This window comes from Alnus glutinosa, chromosome 1, assembly GCF_958979055.1.
Source record: "Alnus glutinosa chromosome 1, dhAlnGlut1.1, whole genome shotgun sequence".
Classification (NCBI taxonomy): Eukaryota; Viridiplantae; Streptophyta; class Magnoliopsida; order Fagales; family Betulaceae; genus Alnus; species Alnus glutinosa.
In genome coordinates, this window is record NC_084886.1 from 4,985,461 (window position 1) to 5,001,739 (window position 16,279).

The following is a 16,279-nucleotide window of genomic DNA, read 5'->3' on the forward strand; positions in this document are numbered from 1 at the left end:
TTCTTAAATTTAGGCAACCAAACTATTTTTTATTCCATATCCAAATACACTTCACAACTTTTGGTTGAGCACTCCCAACAATTTTCCTTAGATTTTTTCCAAACTAGTTTTTATTCCATATCCAAATACACTCCACAACTTTTGGTTGAGCACTCCCAACAGCTTCCATGTGATTATCTCCAAATTTCTAATCCAAAACTACTTTATGATTTTCCATCCAAATACACTCCACAACAACTTCTCGTATTTATCCCTATACTAATTAAATATTATTTATTTACAAAATACAAGCTCACTACCTATCCTCACATTTTTTTAAAAATTCCAATACAATCTCCAATAAAAAGCAAATAGAAGAGAGATGATAGATGAAGATAAATATTTTGTATTAAAATAATGTATACACATTTGGTAGCACCGTAGCATACCCAATATTTAAGAACCTATAGGAAAGATGTTATAAGTGGATTTTTTGATATTTTTCCTTTATTTAGAGAATTGAAACAGCTATACGGGGATAGCTGCTGCAAATGCTCTTAATTTGGGAAACAAGAAGGGAATCAGATTCAAGTAATTCTTTTATGAGTTTTTCCTATATTTATTTAAGGGAATGAGATTTAGGGAAACGGATGCTACTCAACACCTTTTTATTTTTTTTCCCTAAATTTCAGGAACAAAATTAGATTTTACTTCCCTATCCAAATACTGAAATACACACCAAAAACCGACCCGTAATATTCACTCAAACAATTATAAGTACAAAACAAGTAAAAAGAAGAGAATAATAAAATGGAAAAGAATATCGAATCAAAATTAAAAAAATATGAGTTCCCAAGTTGAATTCTATAAAATTAGGACTCAAAGGCACCTACCTACTCTGTATCCGAGAGACTTGATTCAAAATTAACCATTCACATAATTTTACAACATTTACAAATGGAGAATAAAAGGAAGGGGGTGGTTATAATTAAACTTTCTTGAACAAAAAAGTTTCAGAGTACAAATCCATTAACAGTATTAAATGGTCCTCAGGCTTGTATTGGACAAATTGAAGATTGCTGTTTGTCAAGTTCCTCACCTTTGTGGCATGTGAAAATCCAGATTGATAAACAGAGTTTCTAGCTATCTCGCAGAGGTCACAAGCACTGAGATTCCAGAACTGCAAAATATGATTATATATGAAAAACAAAAAAATGACCATGAGCAATGACTTAAAACAATATTTAACAAACCTTTGCAGCAACACTATATTCTTCCACGAGCGGTTCTTTTGTTAAATGGATTTGCAAAGGATCATCAGTTGAGAATGAGACATTTAGGCCACGCTGGAAGAACATGGGAAAGGGGTTGCGATGATAGTCCAAGAAGAGGGAGTTATTGCTCAGAGGTGACATAGGCAATCCAATCTAAAAAGATTACAGGAATTACAACATTAGCGAAATTAATTGGGACAGGGTTCATTAACAAAGTTACAAAAAAACAACTCCACAATGCCATGAACTAACTTTAGGACTGCATATTATGACAGGCAGGAGATCATCAGAGCAGATTGCACCGATTAGCATGTAGAGAGAGTGAGAGAGAGAGAGAGAGAGAGAGAGAATGTGGGTCAAACCTGTGCAAGGTAATAAAAACACTGCAAAACTGGAGATTTCTGCAGGTTAATCCCATGAGAAATATTATTGTGGCATAAAAGGAATATTGTTGTGGCAGCCAAATGGTCAATATCACCTGCCTACAAAGGTCGGGAAAATCATAAGCATCTCAATAACCATAAAAGAATAGGAACCAAAACATAAGTGGTAGATAAAAACCTCTCCACAGTGGGGCTGAAATTTTATTGTTGGCATTCCTTTTGACTCACGAAGCTGAAAAGAAAAGATAAGAGTTTTATATCAATTTCAACTACAGATTTTTTATTTTCTTAAGAGTGCTAAGGCGAGGTCTTAAAAAGAATGCAACATATTAGAGCGTTTCTAGAATATAAGAGGACAAGGTGAAGCTAATTTGAAAAGAAGAGAAACTATAGGAACACCTTGTTGAGAATATACAAGTTTGCGTAGCAGTAATAAGCGTAATAGGAAAATGCAGGATTGAACTCATTGGTCCATTCAGCTGGTGTTGGCATGTGCTTAGTTGGGTGCCTTTCTGGTTTACTTTCATCATCTACAATATCAAAACCCACCACCGGAATTAAAAAACAATAGACCCTATTAAGAGCTCGACTAAATATAACAGACAAGCAAAAGTTTGATGGTGTGAACCAGAAGTAATGAGTCATAAAAAAAATAAAAAAATGCTCATTTCATCCATGGTCCCATAATTGGTAAAAATATCAATACAGCAGAAATGAAGAGGCTAAAATGACGGGGTGGAAATCCAAGAATACCTTCCTAAGGCAGAGGAGGCTAGACAAGATGAGGGAGAATCATATAAGATGGTTTGGCCATCAGCAACAAGGACCTATTAGTAATCAGTATAAACAAGTGCTGCAATTCAATTGAAGGAGCCCAAGTGACAACAAGAACGCAGCAAAATGAAGGGCCGCAAAGAGTAAAAGGGGATTTTGTGCCTGACCCCAACTAGTGGAACCAAGGCTCTGTTCAGTAGTTCTAGTATCCCAAGCTCAAATACAATATGGCGTCTGCTGATATGGCTGACATACACAAACGACTATACCAAAAACATGGCCAGCATATACCATTTTGGAATGTCTGAATAAGTAAACTTGATAGCCTTAGTATATACTGCAGTATGCCCACATTAGTTTATCACACCCCTAATAATAAAACAAAAGGAGTTTGTCATAAGTAACTACGAAAAAAATTATAGTTTTAGACTTCTCCAGCTGACTAGACCTTCCCAACTGACGTTGAACAGGCACTTTTGATATCCATCCCACAATTTGGCCATATTGTTCTTCAAATGGAGCAGTGAGAGGCCGTTTCAGTCAAATAGAAAGACAAACTGGCAGTCGCCTCATGTAGCATTAGACAAAAAATAATTACATTGGATAGTAGCAATAAGCCGTAAGCCAATATACACAGAATGCCATGTTAGCATAAAATCACAGATTAAAGATCACTAAAACATGCAAAAACAAGAACAGCTATGTAATGAGAACTCTTTTATGATGCTGCAACACTACTAGACAATCAAAAGACCAATAGAAAGAAGGCAAAGAGTATTAACTCCATCTGAATCAATAAAAAATTGAATGATTATAAAATTGTCAATCAAAAAGGGAATATAAATAAATATGACATTCAACTAACCTGCATCAGGAACAAATGTAACTGAGGATGAGAACTTGGATCAACTGTGGCTTCAAATAGTGGAATAAAGACGTTATCTAAAATATTATGGAAAGAGGTAACGATTCCCATTTTCTTGTACGCAATATATAGCTGCGGTAACTGCATATCAAAGTGTACACAAAAATTGAAAATAAAGCTAACAAAAATGATGTGGCACTATAAAACTCACTGGAAATTTAAGGAGAGAGTTGCAATCAACAATGCATTGGTAAAATTAACATGCAAAGCCAATACAAAAAATTTGATAAAAGCCGACAAATGAGAAACAATATTGAAATAATATTACCACTAAGAATTAAGAAAAGTGATGTTTCCCATTGTTTTGAATCAATTATGCAAAATTAAGTCATTTCTTACCTGTTCCAAAATGTAATCAAACAATCTCTTACGGCATCTCAAAATAAACAAATTATCACGAGGCTCAAATGTGTGCAGGACAAACATATTTTGCATAGGTTCGCTCACGTATATTGTCCCATGCAATATGGCAGTCCAATACAACTCTTTTTGCCACAGAGTAGAATCCATATTATTGTGTCTAAATCTTTATCATGTCTGGTTCATCTTCCATGTGTTCAAACGAAATGTATCACCATAAGGCTGCAAATTTTATTGTTAAACAAAAATTTAGTTTCCAAAAAGTTTGAAGTCACAAATAATCCAGTATCACTTTAAACATAATATTTTCACGTGCAAGATGAGATTCATTAATAATAATGTTTCTGTAATTTTAAATGGGTTATTGAATTGAGATAACTTACCCCTTTGTCTTCGATATTCTGCATGAGCAGTTGCACTCCCTGAAATTGAAAAATATAGGGTTGTAAGTCTTTATTTTAATATAATATAGATGCAACTAAAGAATTCAAAAAATTTCCTCATACCTGCTATTCTCTTGTATGTGGCAACCAATCGAAGGAACGGTATGTATATTTAAGTTGTAATGGGTACTACATTCATAATAATGTTTTTGTAATTTCACCTCTAATAATGTAATATATATATCATTTTACATATAATATAATTTTCGTAATCAAGAATTATTCAACTTAGAATATGTTTGTCTTATGTAAGCCAGGAAATTTTTGTACAACCTTATTCACAACTAGTTGTATGAAAAGGAAATCTTCGCAAAAAGTATGTTTCTTGTGCATCATGTGAAATATACAGGTGAAAATCAATACGAGTATCTTGGTAATAATAATTCTCCTAAAATTTACATAATCTGATAAAAAGTTTATTTAATTACCATGCATGCAAAAGGTTTGTACTCACTTAAGATACATAATATCCCATGAAGTGGACTTCATCATGTCTTCTAATGCATCTTACATTGAGAATAATAAATATGCTACTTTGGCAGTAGAATGCAAAGATAAATATGGTCTACCAGTCTTTTGTTGCATAGGATGGACGGTTGAAAGTGACACCAATGCCATAGAAGCTATGGCCTTTCGCGAAGGGTTTCAGATTAGCTAATGATTTGTGTGGGCACAATAGAGTTATAAGGGGAGAAACCAACTCCTTAGATGTCATTAGTAGAATAGGCAATAAAATAGTAAATATCCCCATGGAGTTAGCCCTAAAAATTATTCAAGGCGAATATAGTCAACCCAACAAGCTTTCAGCCCTAAGTGTTGCACGGAGTTTCCTTAAGAGGCAGTAATAGAGGCCATTATTTTACCGAATATCACATACCACGTGTGCACAACAATGTGGCAGATTACCTAGCGAGACTAGGAGGTAGGGTAGACTCATTTACCCTAAAATCAATTAGTAGAAACCCACTTTTTCAAAGATGGCAGCCAATAGAATGGATGATTTGGAGGGAAGCGGTACCTAGAGACGTTATACGTCAACTCCTAAAACAAATGGGTACTACATTCCTACTCCCAAAATCTCAAGCTTCAAATTAAGCGTTAAAAATCTGAATGGCGATGATGAACTCCCCTTACTTTGTGCCAACCCTCACACGAACAAAAGGCGGTCAGGGATGAGATCAACTTATGGGTCGCAGGTACATAATCAATTAGCTTATTTTGCACAATTTACATTCTTCTTTTATCAATTAATTTATTCGTACACAGATTAACACTTATTCTAATTTACATTCCCCTACTAGATTTAGCTTTTAAAATATCAGCAAGGAAATAAGAGCATTGATCTTCAAACATAGAAATGAAGAAATCAATTAAGAACTAATTGGTAAGCTCCAACTATGTCTAAAGATCAATGTTCTTATTTTTCTTGCTGATATTTTAGAAGCTAAATCTAATACGAGAATGTAAATTGAAAAAAGTGTTAATCTGTGTACGAATAAATTAATTAATAATAGAAGAGTATAAATTGTGTAAAATAAGCTAACTGATTATGTACTTGCGACCCATAAGTTGATCTCATCCATGACTGCCTTTTATTCGTGTGAGGGTTGGCACAAGTAAGAGTTCATTGTCGCCATTCGAAATTTTTAATGCTTAATTTGAAGCTTGAGATTTTGAGAGTAGGAATGTAGTACCCATTTGTTTTAAGAGTTGACGTATAATGCCCCTAGGTATCGCTCCACTCGAAATCATCCATTCTATTGGCTGCCTTCTTCGAGAAAGTTGGTTTCTACTAATTGATTTTAGGATAAATGGTTCTACCCTGCCTCCTAGTCTCGCCAGGTAATCTGCCACATTGTTGTGCACACGTGGTATGTGATATTCGGTAAAAGGATGGCCTCTATTACTGCCCCTTAAAGAAACTTTGCGCAACACTTATGACCAAAAGCTTGTTGGACTGACTATATTCACCCTGAATAATTTTTAGGGCTAACTCCATGGTTATATTTACTATTCTACTGTCTATTCTATTCATGATGTCTAAAGAGTCGGTTTTTCCCCTTATAATTTTGTTGTGCCCACACAAATCATTAGCTAATTAGAAGCCCCTCGCGAAAGCCATAGCTTCTATGGCATTGGTGTCACTTTCAACTGTCCATCCTACGCAACAAAAGATTGGCAAACCATATTTATCTCTGCACACTACTGTCATATTGGCATATCTATTCTTCTCCAATGTAAGATGAATTAGAAGACATGATGAAGTTCGCTCCAGGGAATACTATATATCTTGAGCGAGTACAAACATTTTGCATGCCTAGTAATCAACAAAACTATCTATCAGATTATGTAAATTGTAGGAAAAATTTTATTACCAATATACTCATTGATTTTCACCTTTATATTCCACGTAATGCACAAAAAACATATTTTTTTTGCAAAGATTTCATTTTCATACAATCACTTGTGAATAAGGGTGTACAAAAATTTCCGGGCCAACATAAGACAAACTTATTCTAAGTAGAATAATTATTGATTACGGAAACTAAATTAAATGTAAAAGGAAATATACATTACATTATTAGATGTAAAATTACAAAAACATTACATTACAGAAACATTATTATGAATGTAACACCAATTACAACTTAAATATACATATCGTTCCTCCGATTGGGCTTATGACTTGATTGGAGTTTGCCATTGCCATTGTTCGTTGACAATTTCCTAGAAGACACATTCATAGTGTAATATTAAGAATAGGAAATTTGGAGTACATGTCTTACATTACATTATTAGAGGTGAAATTACAAAAACATTACATTACAAAAACATTATTATGAATGTAGCACCAATTATAATTTAAATATACATATCGTTCCTTCGATTGGGCTTATGACTCGATTAGAACTTGCTATTGCCATTGTTCATCGACAATTGATTGTCCTGGAAGACACATTAATAATGTAGCCTAGTAGTAATCTATCATCTAAATATTAGAGAGAATATTGTTATGGGAATCTATGGCTTACCAATCTAATCTGAGTTATGGGCAAAAATTCATTGTGTATCTACATTTATTCCTATATCTTGGGTACTGTTGAAGTCAATTTAGCCACCAAAATAGATGGTACAAAATTTTAAAAAAATTAGATATTTTCTCACACGATATACGAATCATCCTCTCTTCCCTTGACCGTTATATGAAATTACCATAAAAGTCCATGTTGTACTATATAGGTCTAAAAGCACAGTGGAATTTGTGCTATATTATAAGATTCTTAACAATGTAAGAAAATGACGAATAGATAGATATAAAAGATTACCAACGCCATCCACACCATTGACCTTTCAATTGAATATTAAACTAATATCGGGAAGATTTATTATTACAATATTAAAAGCATTTGGTTCAAAAAAACTCGTTCAATACGTATTTGTTGGAAAAACAAACACTAGCTAGGAAGCTTAAAACGAACAACTAGGCTTGAACTTTCTATTATGGTCGAATTTGATAGAGCAGTTAAGGAATTATGTTTTTTATTCAAGTGCAGGCTGATGTATGTCACGCATATCAGTTGCTGAGGAAATGTGGGCTGAAGGAGGAAAACATAGTGGTGTTTATGTACAATGATATTGCCACACACACATTGAATCCCAGGCCTGGGGTCATCATCACTCATCCACAAGGTGATGATGTATATGCTGGAGTGCCTATGGTACCTTTAACATGTTAACACTACTGATTGCTTTATGTCCTCATAGTATAGATGGGTTTCTAGAACCAGAAACTAAATATGTTTAAAGTAAACCCAATACAGGACATATAACTTATAATTCAACAATTTCTGTTACATGTACCCTATTCGGCATTATATAGGAAGCAGCCTGGTTAGAAATGTATAGCCCATCACATCTTTCTTTGCCTCAACCCATATAGTACAGAAATGAAGGTTATGTAGTTTGGCTGAACACCCTTCAGCCTCATTTCATCATAAATCTTAAGAGCTTTCCTAGCTTGGCCGTTTATTGCATATGTCATGATCATTGTCGTCCATGAGACAATAAAATGATCATTCATCGAGCAGAAAACTGCCCATGCGCTATCCACACATCCACATTTTGCATACATATCTAGTAAAGCATTATCTACGTAGACATCAATATCAGTTCCAAGCTTAATTCTCAAGGCATGAACTTTCTTCCCTTCCTCCAAGGAAGCCAAATTGGAACAGGCATTTAAGGCAGTTGCAAGGGTAAACTTGTTTGGCTTTACACCTATCTTCTTCATCTCAGCAATGACCTCAAGTGCTTTGCTTGGTTCCCCACACTGCAGGCATCCAGCAGCCATCTGGGTCCATGAACACACAACTCTCACTAACATCTCATCAAAAGCTTTGAACCCTTCTACCAATTTCTAACTTTTAATATAAATATCCGCCAAAGAGTTCCCCACACAAATCTCAACACCATAACCACATTTGACAAGCTGAGAATGAACCTGCAATCCCAACTCAAGGTCAGAAAGGGGAGCCAACCCAGTAAGAACACTTGCAAAACTGAAGTTATCGGGCTCCACTCCCTCACCAATCATTCGACGCCAAAATTCTGGTATGTCTGAAAAAGAGAACTGCAAAAACCCAGCCATCATGGCATTCCAAGACACAATGTCCTTATTAGGACAATTCTCAAAAACTTCCAAAGCCTCCGCTAATTCAACATGCCTTATCAAAGCTGTCAGAAACGCATTCATTAAGAAGATATTTGACTCAAATCCTAAGCGAACAATGAATGGATAAATTTGATATGCTCGTGTCAAATTCTCCAACAACGAGCATGCGTGGAGTGCGCTAACGAGGGTGAACTCGTTGGGCTTGGTCGTTCCATCGCGGTGCATACGGCAAAACAAAGAAAGAGCTTCACATGGACGGCCATGTTGAACGAGACCCGCAATGGCAGCTGACCACGACACCACGTTCTTTTCGGGCATTTCCTCGAACAGTTGGAGCCCATTAACAAGATCGCCGCACTTGGCATACATATTAAGTAAATGATTGCTGAGAAAAAGAGAAAAGGTAGGAGACCCTTTGATGAACTTCGCATGAATTGCTCTACCGTGGTCTGAGTCAGAGGTTTCGGCATATCAGCGCGATAGAGTAGAGTAAATTTCTTTCTCGGTGGCCAAGTTTTCAAAGCTGGTTGATACAAAAACCCTTCGGAAAGTACGAAGAAAAGAAGGTGACCTCGTGGCTACAAAGAGAGGAGTTGGACGGTGCATCTATGTCTAGACTTCATGCCCCACGCGCGGGCATGGCGATTATAATGTAGTACTCGGCGTCCTGGGAATATTCTCTTTATTCCTTAAATGTGACGTAGAACTACTAATTCTTGTCAAATTCAATAGTAATTAAGAAAACCAGTCCCTATTTGCGATTTTAATTATAATTTATAACCAGATTTACTTGATCGGGGAGAGAGTGATGGGTTTTAAAGAGAGTACGAATGTTACCTGATTTTTCCCAAAATCTCCCAATCCCAGGTGGGATGAATCCAAGACATTCGTCGTGTTATTCATCTTAGGTTTAAAGGCTGCAGTAAATTCAAAAATGAAAAGAACCATCAGATCTGAAATGAAAAATACTGAAACCAAAACCCGAAATACCCGAAAACCTAAGGTAAAAACAAGCGTCAAGAGTGGAAGCCTACTTGGTACAAGAATGGGAGCCTTCAGGGAGACGGTGGTTCGTCGTCAGTCGGCGTGAGGTGGTTTGCCGGTCGTGTACGGTGGCTGTGGGCTCGGCGTCGCACGGTGCTTTTGGGAGTCGGTGTACAGCGCACTCTGACCAAACGGAAGTGCACGGCGCACGGTGGTACCGGTTGACAACGGTTGCTGGTGGGTGGTGGTGGGCGGAGGCCGAAGGTGAGGAGGGGGAGGGAGCAGCGTGGGAGAGGAGGAGAGGAAAAAAATTTGGAGGAAATTGAAAAATGAAAGTGAAATGAAGAGAATTGCTACTCCAATACACTTTTATAGCAAAAGCAAAAGCTTCATTCACGACTCACGAGAGTCTTGTGACCCAACATACTCGTAGTCTTTTGACTCTTTTTTCCAGCTCGTGACTTCAGTCTTGACCACCAAATACTTGTGACCTGTTCAATTGTTTTTTGTTTTTTTATTTAGAAGAGAAATTAAAGAGGTGATGAGTATTAACTTATGAACTCAATTTTAATGGATAGGCTAATTGGTCGGAGATTACGTTTTATGAAGTGGAAGTTATTAATTTGAATCTCTTATCTTCATTTTGTGTGGACATGTAAAAAAAAATAATAATAAAAATAAATTGAAAATTTAGTATATAACATTTGTCATCTCCAAAACTTTTGATGTACGGAAATATTTCAATAAGTAAACTTTCAGAATAAATGTAGAATATCTTAATATAAAGGTTCAATCACAATTCACATGCATCTGTTCACCTATATAGGCCCCAATAACTTCATATAAAGCATAAAAACACGCATTTAAAAGGGTTCAGACTGTTAAATGGTGTTATGTCTACGTCAATTTAAATACCAGTGGTCAAATAAATATAACTGTATCCTAAAGAACAAACTATATATTTTCTAGTTCCCAGGTTCAAGCTACTTCTTCATATTCTGAACAAACTGTGAAAATAGCTGATTATATATTTTTTCGAAAAGTGATTCCTTTACAACCTTACCCACACAATTCTTACACAATCCACACATATTGAGTGGGACCCATACATGTGGGTCTTATATGCAGGTCCCACTTAATATGTCAAGAGATTGTATGAAAATTGTAAGAGATTCATTATTCATATTCCTTCAAAGTATGTCGGACGAATATAAAACACAAATGTATTGCTTTTATTATTATTATTATTTCACCGTTCATTTGCTTTTCATTTTTTGTACATTTTTTTTTTTTTACAAATCAACTATTGAATGCAAAGTAACTCCAAATATTGATTTTTTTTTTTTTTTTCAATTTTTGAAGCATGAGTATTTGATAATTCGAAATATGTCCCTACATTACTGCTCCGTCCTGCTCTGTCCAATTTTTCAACTTAAAATGATATATATATATATATATATATAAAATAAAAATAAAATCTAAAAAAGCACTTGGTCTGGTCTTTCATCTTCAGAATATGGCTTCCACATGGGGGAGCCAGACGAGATCAGGACAAGAGGAGTTTCACGAGTTTCCGTAATCGTGTCTGGAAGAAGCCATTCAATGACGATGAAACTGCTACAAAAGAGATCACTCTCAGAGCAAGTTGCCATGGAATCTGTAACAAAAATTAAATCCACAGACAAAGAAAAGAATGTAGGTGAGAAGAGTCTACCAATACTAGAAAAGACGAGTATGGCAGAAGAGCCAACAACCTTAGTAGATAGCGAGGGCAATGAATTTCTTTCAGACTAGCGGAGACTTGGAGCAAAAGAAAAATGGAGGAAAGAAAAGGAAGAGATCACACGGAGGCAAAAAAACTGGCAGAGAAAAATGGTTAATGCAAGATCTAAGTTAGGGCATAGTGGGGTATGGATAATTGCTTTATTCTTCTTACTTGGGACAATGGTCTCTACTACAGACATTGACATCTGAGAGTTATTATGATCAGAGATTAAGTTAGGGCCAAGTTTTTCATTTTATGATTAGTGAAACCTTCTCTGAGAGTTTGGATCCAATCTATCCTTCATTTTTCTTTTCCTCCAAGTCTCCACTATTTTGAAAGAAATTCACTGTCCTCACTATCTACTAAGTACGTACTAAGGTTGTTGGCTCTTCTGCCATACTTGTGAAACTCCCCACGTCGATCTCATCTCGTCGGGCTCTTTCACTAGAGAGACTTCCACGCCAGATCATACGACATCTTAATCAGATGCCACAAATTTAAACAATAGATAGTGCAAAATGAAGTCATATTCCAAAGATCATGCCAAAAGCAAGGCAAGAAGGCCTACAATTCAGATCCAAAACAGCCATCTACCTGTACAAACTAAAATCCGCACTCGGCTTGGACAAAATTGGCTAAGCAGGTATTCAGATTGATAGAACATTACAATATTGACCTAATAAGAAGATTCACTTATGAAATGACATGGAATTAGGCAGACATAAGCCGAACGTGAATATTGATATCAACCCCAATTAAACACCACATTTCATTAGCATTAGACTCACAGGGAAGAAGGAATTCTATATTGTTTGCTTCACAGCTCTATTTCTTCAGGGAACCTGCCCTTTCCCGAGTAGACATACTGCATCTCTTCCTTCCATGTCTGTGAAACATCAACCTCATTAGCAGGAAACAGCAGAGAAAAAACTACTTGCATTTTATGGTTTATTTTAAAACTCATCAAACTTGCCTCATGTCGAAATGCAATCCGTAAATTGGGTACATTTGTTTTGCGAATATCATTTCCTTCAGGGCCTCTCATGAAATATTTATCACCAAGCCAGTGCAACTGCAAAAGGAACCAAAATAGTAACAGGAATATTTATCATTATCATTAGTATAATTTACTACGATAAAATACCAGAAGGTGGCAATTACTCTGCTTCTGCATGCCAAAAGCAAACATACCCACAACCAAATGGAGAATAAAAGGAAGGGGGTGGTTATAATTAAACTTTCTTCAACCAAAAAGTTTCAGAGTACAAATCCATTAACAGTATTAAATGGTCCTCAGGCTTGTATTGGACAAATTGAAGATTGCTGTTTGTCAATTTCCTCACCTTTGTGGCATGTGAAAATCCAGATTGATAAACAGAATTTCTAGCTATCTTGCAGGGGTCACAAGCACTGAGCTTCCAGACCTGCAAAATATGATTATATATGAAAAAAAAAAATGACCTTGAGCAATGACTTAAAACAATATTTAACAAACCTTTGCAGCAACACTATATTCTTCCACGAGCGGTTCTTTTGTTAAATGGATTTGCAAAGGATCATCAGTTGAGAGCGAGACATTTAGGCCACGCTGGAAGAACATGGGAAAGGGGTTGCGATGATAGTCCAAGAAGAGGGAGTTACTGCTCAGAGGTGACATAGCCAATCCAATCTAAAAAGATAACAGGAATTACAACTTTAGCGAAATTGGGACAGGGTTCATTAACAAAATTACAAACAAACAACTCCACAATGCCATGAACTAACTTTAGGACTGCATATTATGACAGGCAGGAGATCATCAGAGCAGATTGCACCGATTAGCATGTAGAGAGAGTGAGAGAGAGAGAGAGAGAGAGAGAGAGAGAATGTGGGTCAAACCTGTGCAAGGTAATAAAAACACTGCAAAACTGGAGATTTCTGCAGGTTAATCCCATGAGAAATATTATTGTGGCATAAAAGGAATATTGTTGTGGCAGCCAAATGGTCAATATCACCTGCCTACAAAGGTCGGGAAAATCATAAGCATCTCAATAACCATAAAAGAATAGGAACCAAAACATAAGTGGTAGATAAAAACCTCTCCACAGTGGGGCCGAAATTTTATTGTTGGCATTCCTTTTGACTCACGAAGCTGAAAAGAAAAGATAAGAGTTTTATATCAATTTCAACTACAGATTTTTTATTTTCTTAGAGTGCTAAGGCGAGGTCTTAAAAAGAATGCAACATATTAGAGTGTTTCTAGAATATAAGAGGACAAGGTGAAGCTAATTTGAAAAGAAGAGAAACTATAGTAACACCTTGTTTAGAATATACAAGTTTGCGTAGCAGTAATAAGCGTAATAGGAAAATGCAGGATTGAACTCATTGGTCCATTCAGCTGGTGTTGGCATGTGCTTAGTTGGGCGCCTTTCTGGTTTACTTTCATCATCTACAATATCAAAACCCACCACCTGAATTAAAAAACAATTGACCTTATTAAGAGCTCAAGTAAAAATAACAGACAAGTAAAAGTTTGACGGTGTGAACCGGAAGTAATCAGTCATTAAAAAAAAAAGAATTGCTCATTTCATCCATGGTTCCATAATTGGTAAAAAAATCGATACAACAAAAATGAAGACGCTAAAATGACGGGGTGGAAATACAAGAATGCCTTCCTAAGGCTGAGGAGGATAGACAAGATGAGGGAGAATCATATAAGATGGTTTGGCCATCAGCAACAGTTGTTCAGGCACTTCTGATATCCATCCCACAATTTGGCCATATTGTTCTTCAAATGGGTCTGTCCAGCGAGAAAGCAAAACCATGAGCCCTTAGTCCCACAGGTGGCTGATCAAGCTTGGGGTCTTCGTCCAACCAATCATTTCTCGAAGCCACATTCGGCAACGACGCCGAAATTATATAACTCCGAAGCATTTTCTCGTCCAGAGACCTCGACAAACTCCGACCCCACATTTCCCGATCAACCGCCATCTCTCCGTCGGAGCCGTACCCTCCGTCATCGTCTCGTTCTTCTTCTGCTTCCGCTTCCTCTTCTGCCTCGTCGTCATACTCGATGACAAACCGGTTACCGGCATTGCGAGAGGGCTTGCGGCGGATCTCGATAAGGCGCTGGAGGACCTGGTCGACACTGCGCTTGTGGATGTAGAAGGCTGAGATGGCAATCAGTGAGGCCCCCACCAAGGCCGCCATGGCTAGGTGCAGAGAAGACGTCGGTGAAGACGAATCCATGGACGAGAGCAAGAGGTACTTCGCTGTGTTGGTGTAGAACAGGCTGATTTTTAGGCCACTGGTGACAATGCAAAGCATGGAAACCTACGAGGGAGTGAGGCTTCGTTCATGGCCATGGAGCCAAGGGTTTGAGGAAGGAAGTGGGAAGTCGAAGTGGACTTTGTGGGACCCTACAAAGTACACGTCTACAGAGTCTATCGGGTCCTTGACATTTGCTCCCTTCCCGGTTCCCATTAGTGCGGACGAAAATAGCGAACGAGGTTATTATCAATATTTGTTTTTGGATAATGCGATTATTGTTTTTAGGAAAAGTATACATGATCTTTTCGAACTATCATTCAATTGTTAATGTACTCTCAAAATTATCAATTGTGTCAATGTCACCCTTCAAACTACCAAAAAATGTCAATATCCCATAATACCAACAAAAAGACAAAAATGACCCTAATTTTTTTTTTTGAATAAGATAAAAATATCCTTATAAATTTTTTAAAAAATAAAACTAAAACTAAAAAAAAAAAAAAATTAAAAAAATTATTGAAAAAAAAATTAACTAAATTAAATTAAAAAAAAAAATAAAAAAGAATATTTTTTTTCAAATAAAAATAAAAAATCAAACGACAAAATAAGAAAATTATAAAAACAATTTTTTAAAAAATGGAAAATAAAAACCAGTTTTTTTATTAAATTAAAAAAAAAAAGAACAATTTTTTTTAAAAAAAAATAAACGAAAAAATAATTGGAAATTATTATTTTTAAATAAAATAAACAAACGAAAAAAAAAAAACAGTTTTTAATTTTTTTAATATTTTTTTGGAATAAATTTTTGTCATTTTATGTTTTTTTTTTAATTTTTTGTTTTATTTTAATAATTTTATGAAGGGTATTTTTGTCATTAGGGGGACATTGACATTTTTTGGTAATTTAGGGGGAGTGAGATTGACACAATTGATAATTTGGAGGGTACATTGACAATGAGGTGGTAGTTTGAGGGGGTTATGTGTATTTTTCCCTTGTTTTTAAGTATCTGTATTTGTATAATGTGATTACTATCCGCATTCGAGCGTTTATTATGTTTATTAAATGCGGTTATTATTCGCTATCTTCATATGAGGTAAATTAGGGTTGTAATCAAGCCAAACTCGAGTTTATCACCGAACTAAATAATCTATTCATTTATTTTTGGAATGAACTCGAACTTGTTTACGAGCTGTTCAACTAATTTAATCATTTCATGTATAAAGTAAATGTCGTAATTGTTTAATATTTTTTTAAAAAATAATGAATACGAATTATTAGTTATGTAATTATGGTTAAGATTTATTGTTTGTGTAATTAGAAAAATTAACTCAAATTTTAAGTAATATAATCTCAATTTATATGTTTATCGTGTAGTATATATATACGAGAAATGATCCCTACACTCATTTCTCACAACAGCCCCACAACAAGCTGATGTGGCTAGTAATATTTTATTATTTTTTTACAAAAA

At 35.7% G+C, this 16,279-nt stretch overlaps 3 protein-coding genes and 1 pseudogene across 6 annotated transcripts; all 4 read right to left on the reverse strand.

Annotated features, from left to right (window-relative positions):
- Positions 1-937: 937 nt before the first annotated feature.
- Positions 938-10,221, reverse strand: LOC133867792 (AMP deaminase-like). 4 transcript variants are annotated; one of them, XR_009900189.1, is made up of 12 exons: positions 9,845-10,221; positions 9,648-9,727; positions 4,202-6,865; positions 4,079-4,117; positions 3,675-3,917; positions 3,276-3,416; positions 2,390-2,463; positions 2,036-2,166; positions 1,815-1,868; positions 1,616-1,735; positions 1,233-1,406; positions 938-1,159 (listed from the first exon to the last, which is right to left on the reverse strand). XR_009900189.1 is itself a non-coding variant. In XM_062304552.1 (11 exons), exons 7-11 carry the CDS (start codon positions 2,126-2,128, stop codon positions 968-970), a joined length of 633 nt encoding a protein of 210 aa, XP_062160536.1. In that variant the 5' UTR covers positions 2,129-2,166; positions 3,276-3,416; positions 3,675-3,917; positions 4,079-4,117; positions 4,202-6,865; positions 9,648-9,727; positions 9,845-10,221; the 3' UTR covers positions 938-967. The 4 variants fall into 4 exon arrangements, 2 of the variants coding, with proteins under 2 accessions (XP_062160536.1, XP_062160544.1); XR_009900191.1 differs by lacking the exon at positions 2,390-2,463 and having other exon boundaries at positions 1,616-1,731; XM_062304552.1 differs by lacking the exon at positions 2,390-2,463.
- LOC133867781 (putative pentatricopeptide repeat-containing protein At3g15130) lies at positions 6,901-9,623 on the reverse strand (annotated as a pseudogene).
- Positions 10,222-12,055: 1,834 nt separating the features above from the next.
- On the reverse strand, positions 12,056-13,224 carry LOC133867814 (AMP deaminase-like). Its single transcript, XM_062304576.1, has 4 exons — positions 13,055-13,224; positions 12,903-12,983; positions 12,533-12,631; positions 12,056-12,445 (listed from the first exon to the last, which is right to left on the reverse strand). Exons 1-4 carry the CDS (start codon positions 13,214-13,216, stop codon positions 12,377-12,379), a joined length of 411 nt encoding a protein of 136 aa, XP_062160560.1. The 5' UTR covers positions 13,217-13,224; the 3' UTR covers positions 12,056-12,376.
- Positions 13,225-13,324: 100 nt separating this feature from the next.
- LOC133858595 (AMP deaminase-like) lies at positions 13,325-14,144 on the reverse strand. Its single transcript, XM_062294074.1, has 4 exons — positions 13,857-14,144; positions 13,637-13,690; positions 13,438-13,557; positions 13,325-13,330 (listed from the first exon to the last, which is right to left on the reverse strand). Exons 1-4 carry the CDS (start codon positions 13,947-13,949, stop codon positions 13,325-13,327), a joined length of 273 nt encoding a protein of 90 aa, XP_062150058.1. The 5' UTR covers positions 13,950-14,144.
- Between the last annotated feature and the right edge of the window lie 2,135 nt (positions 14,145-16,279).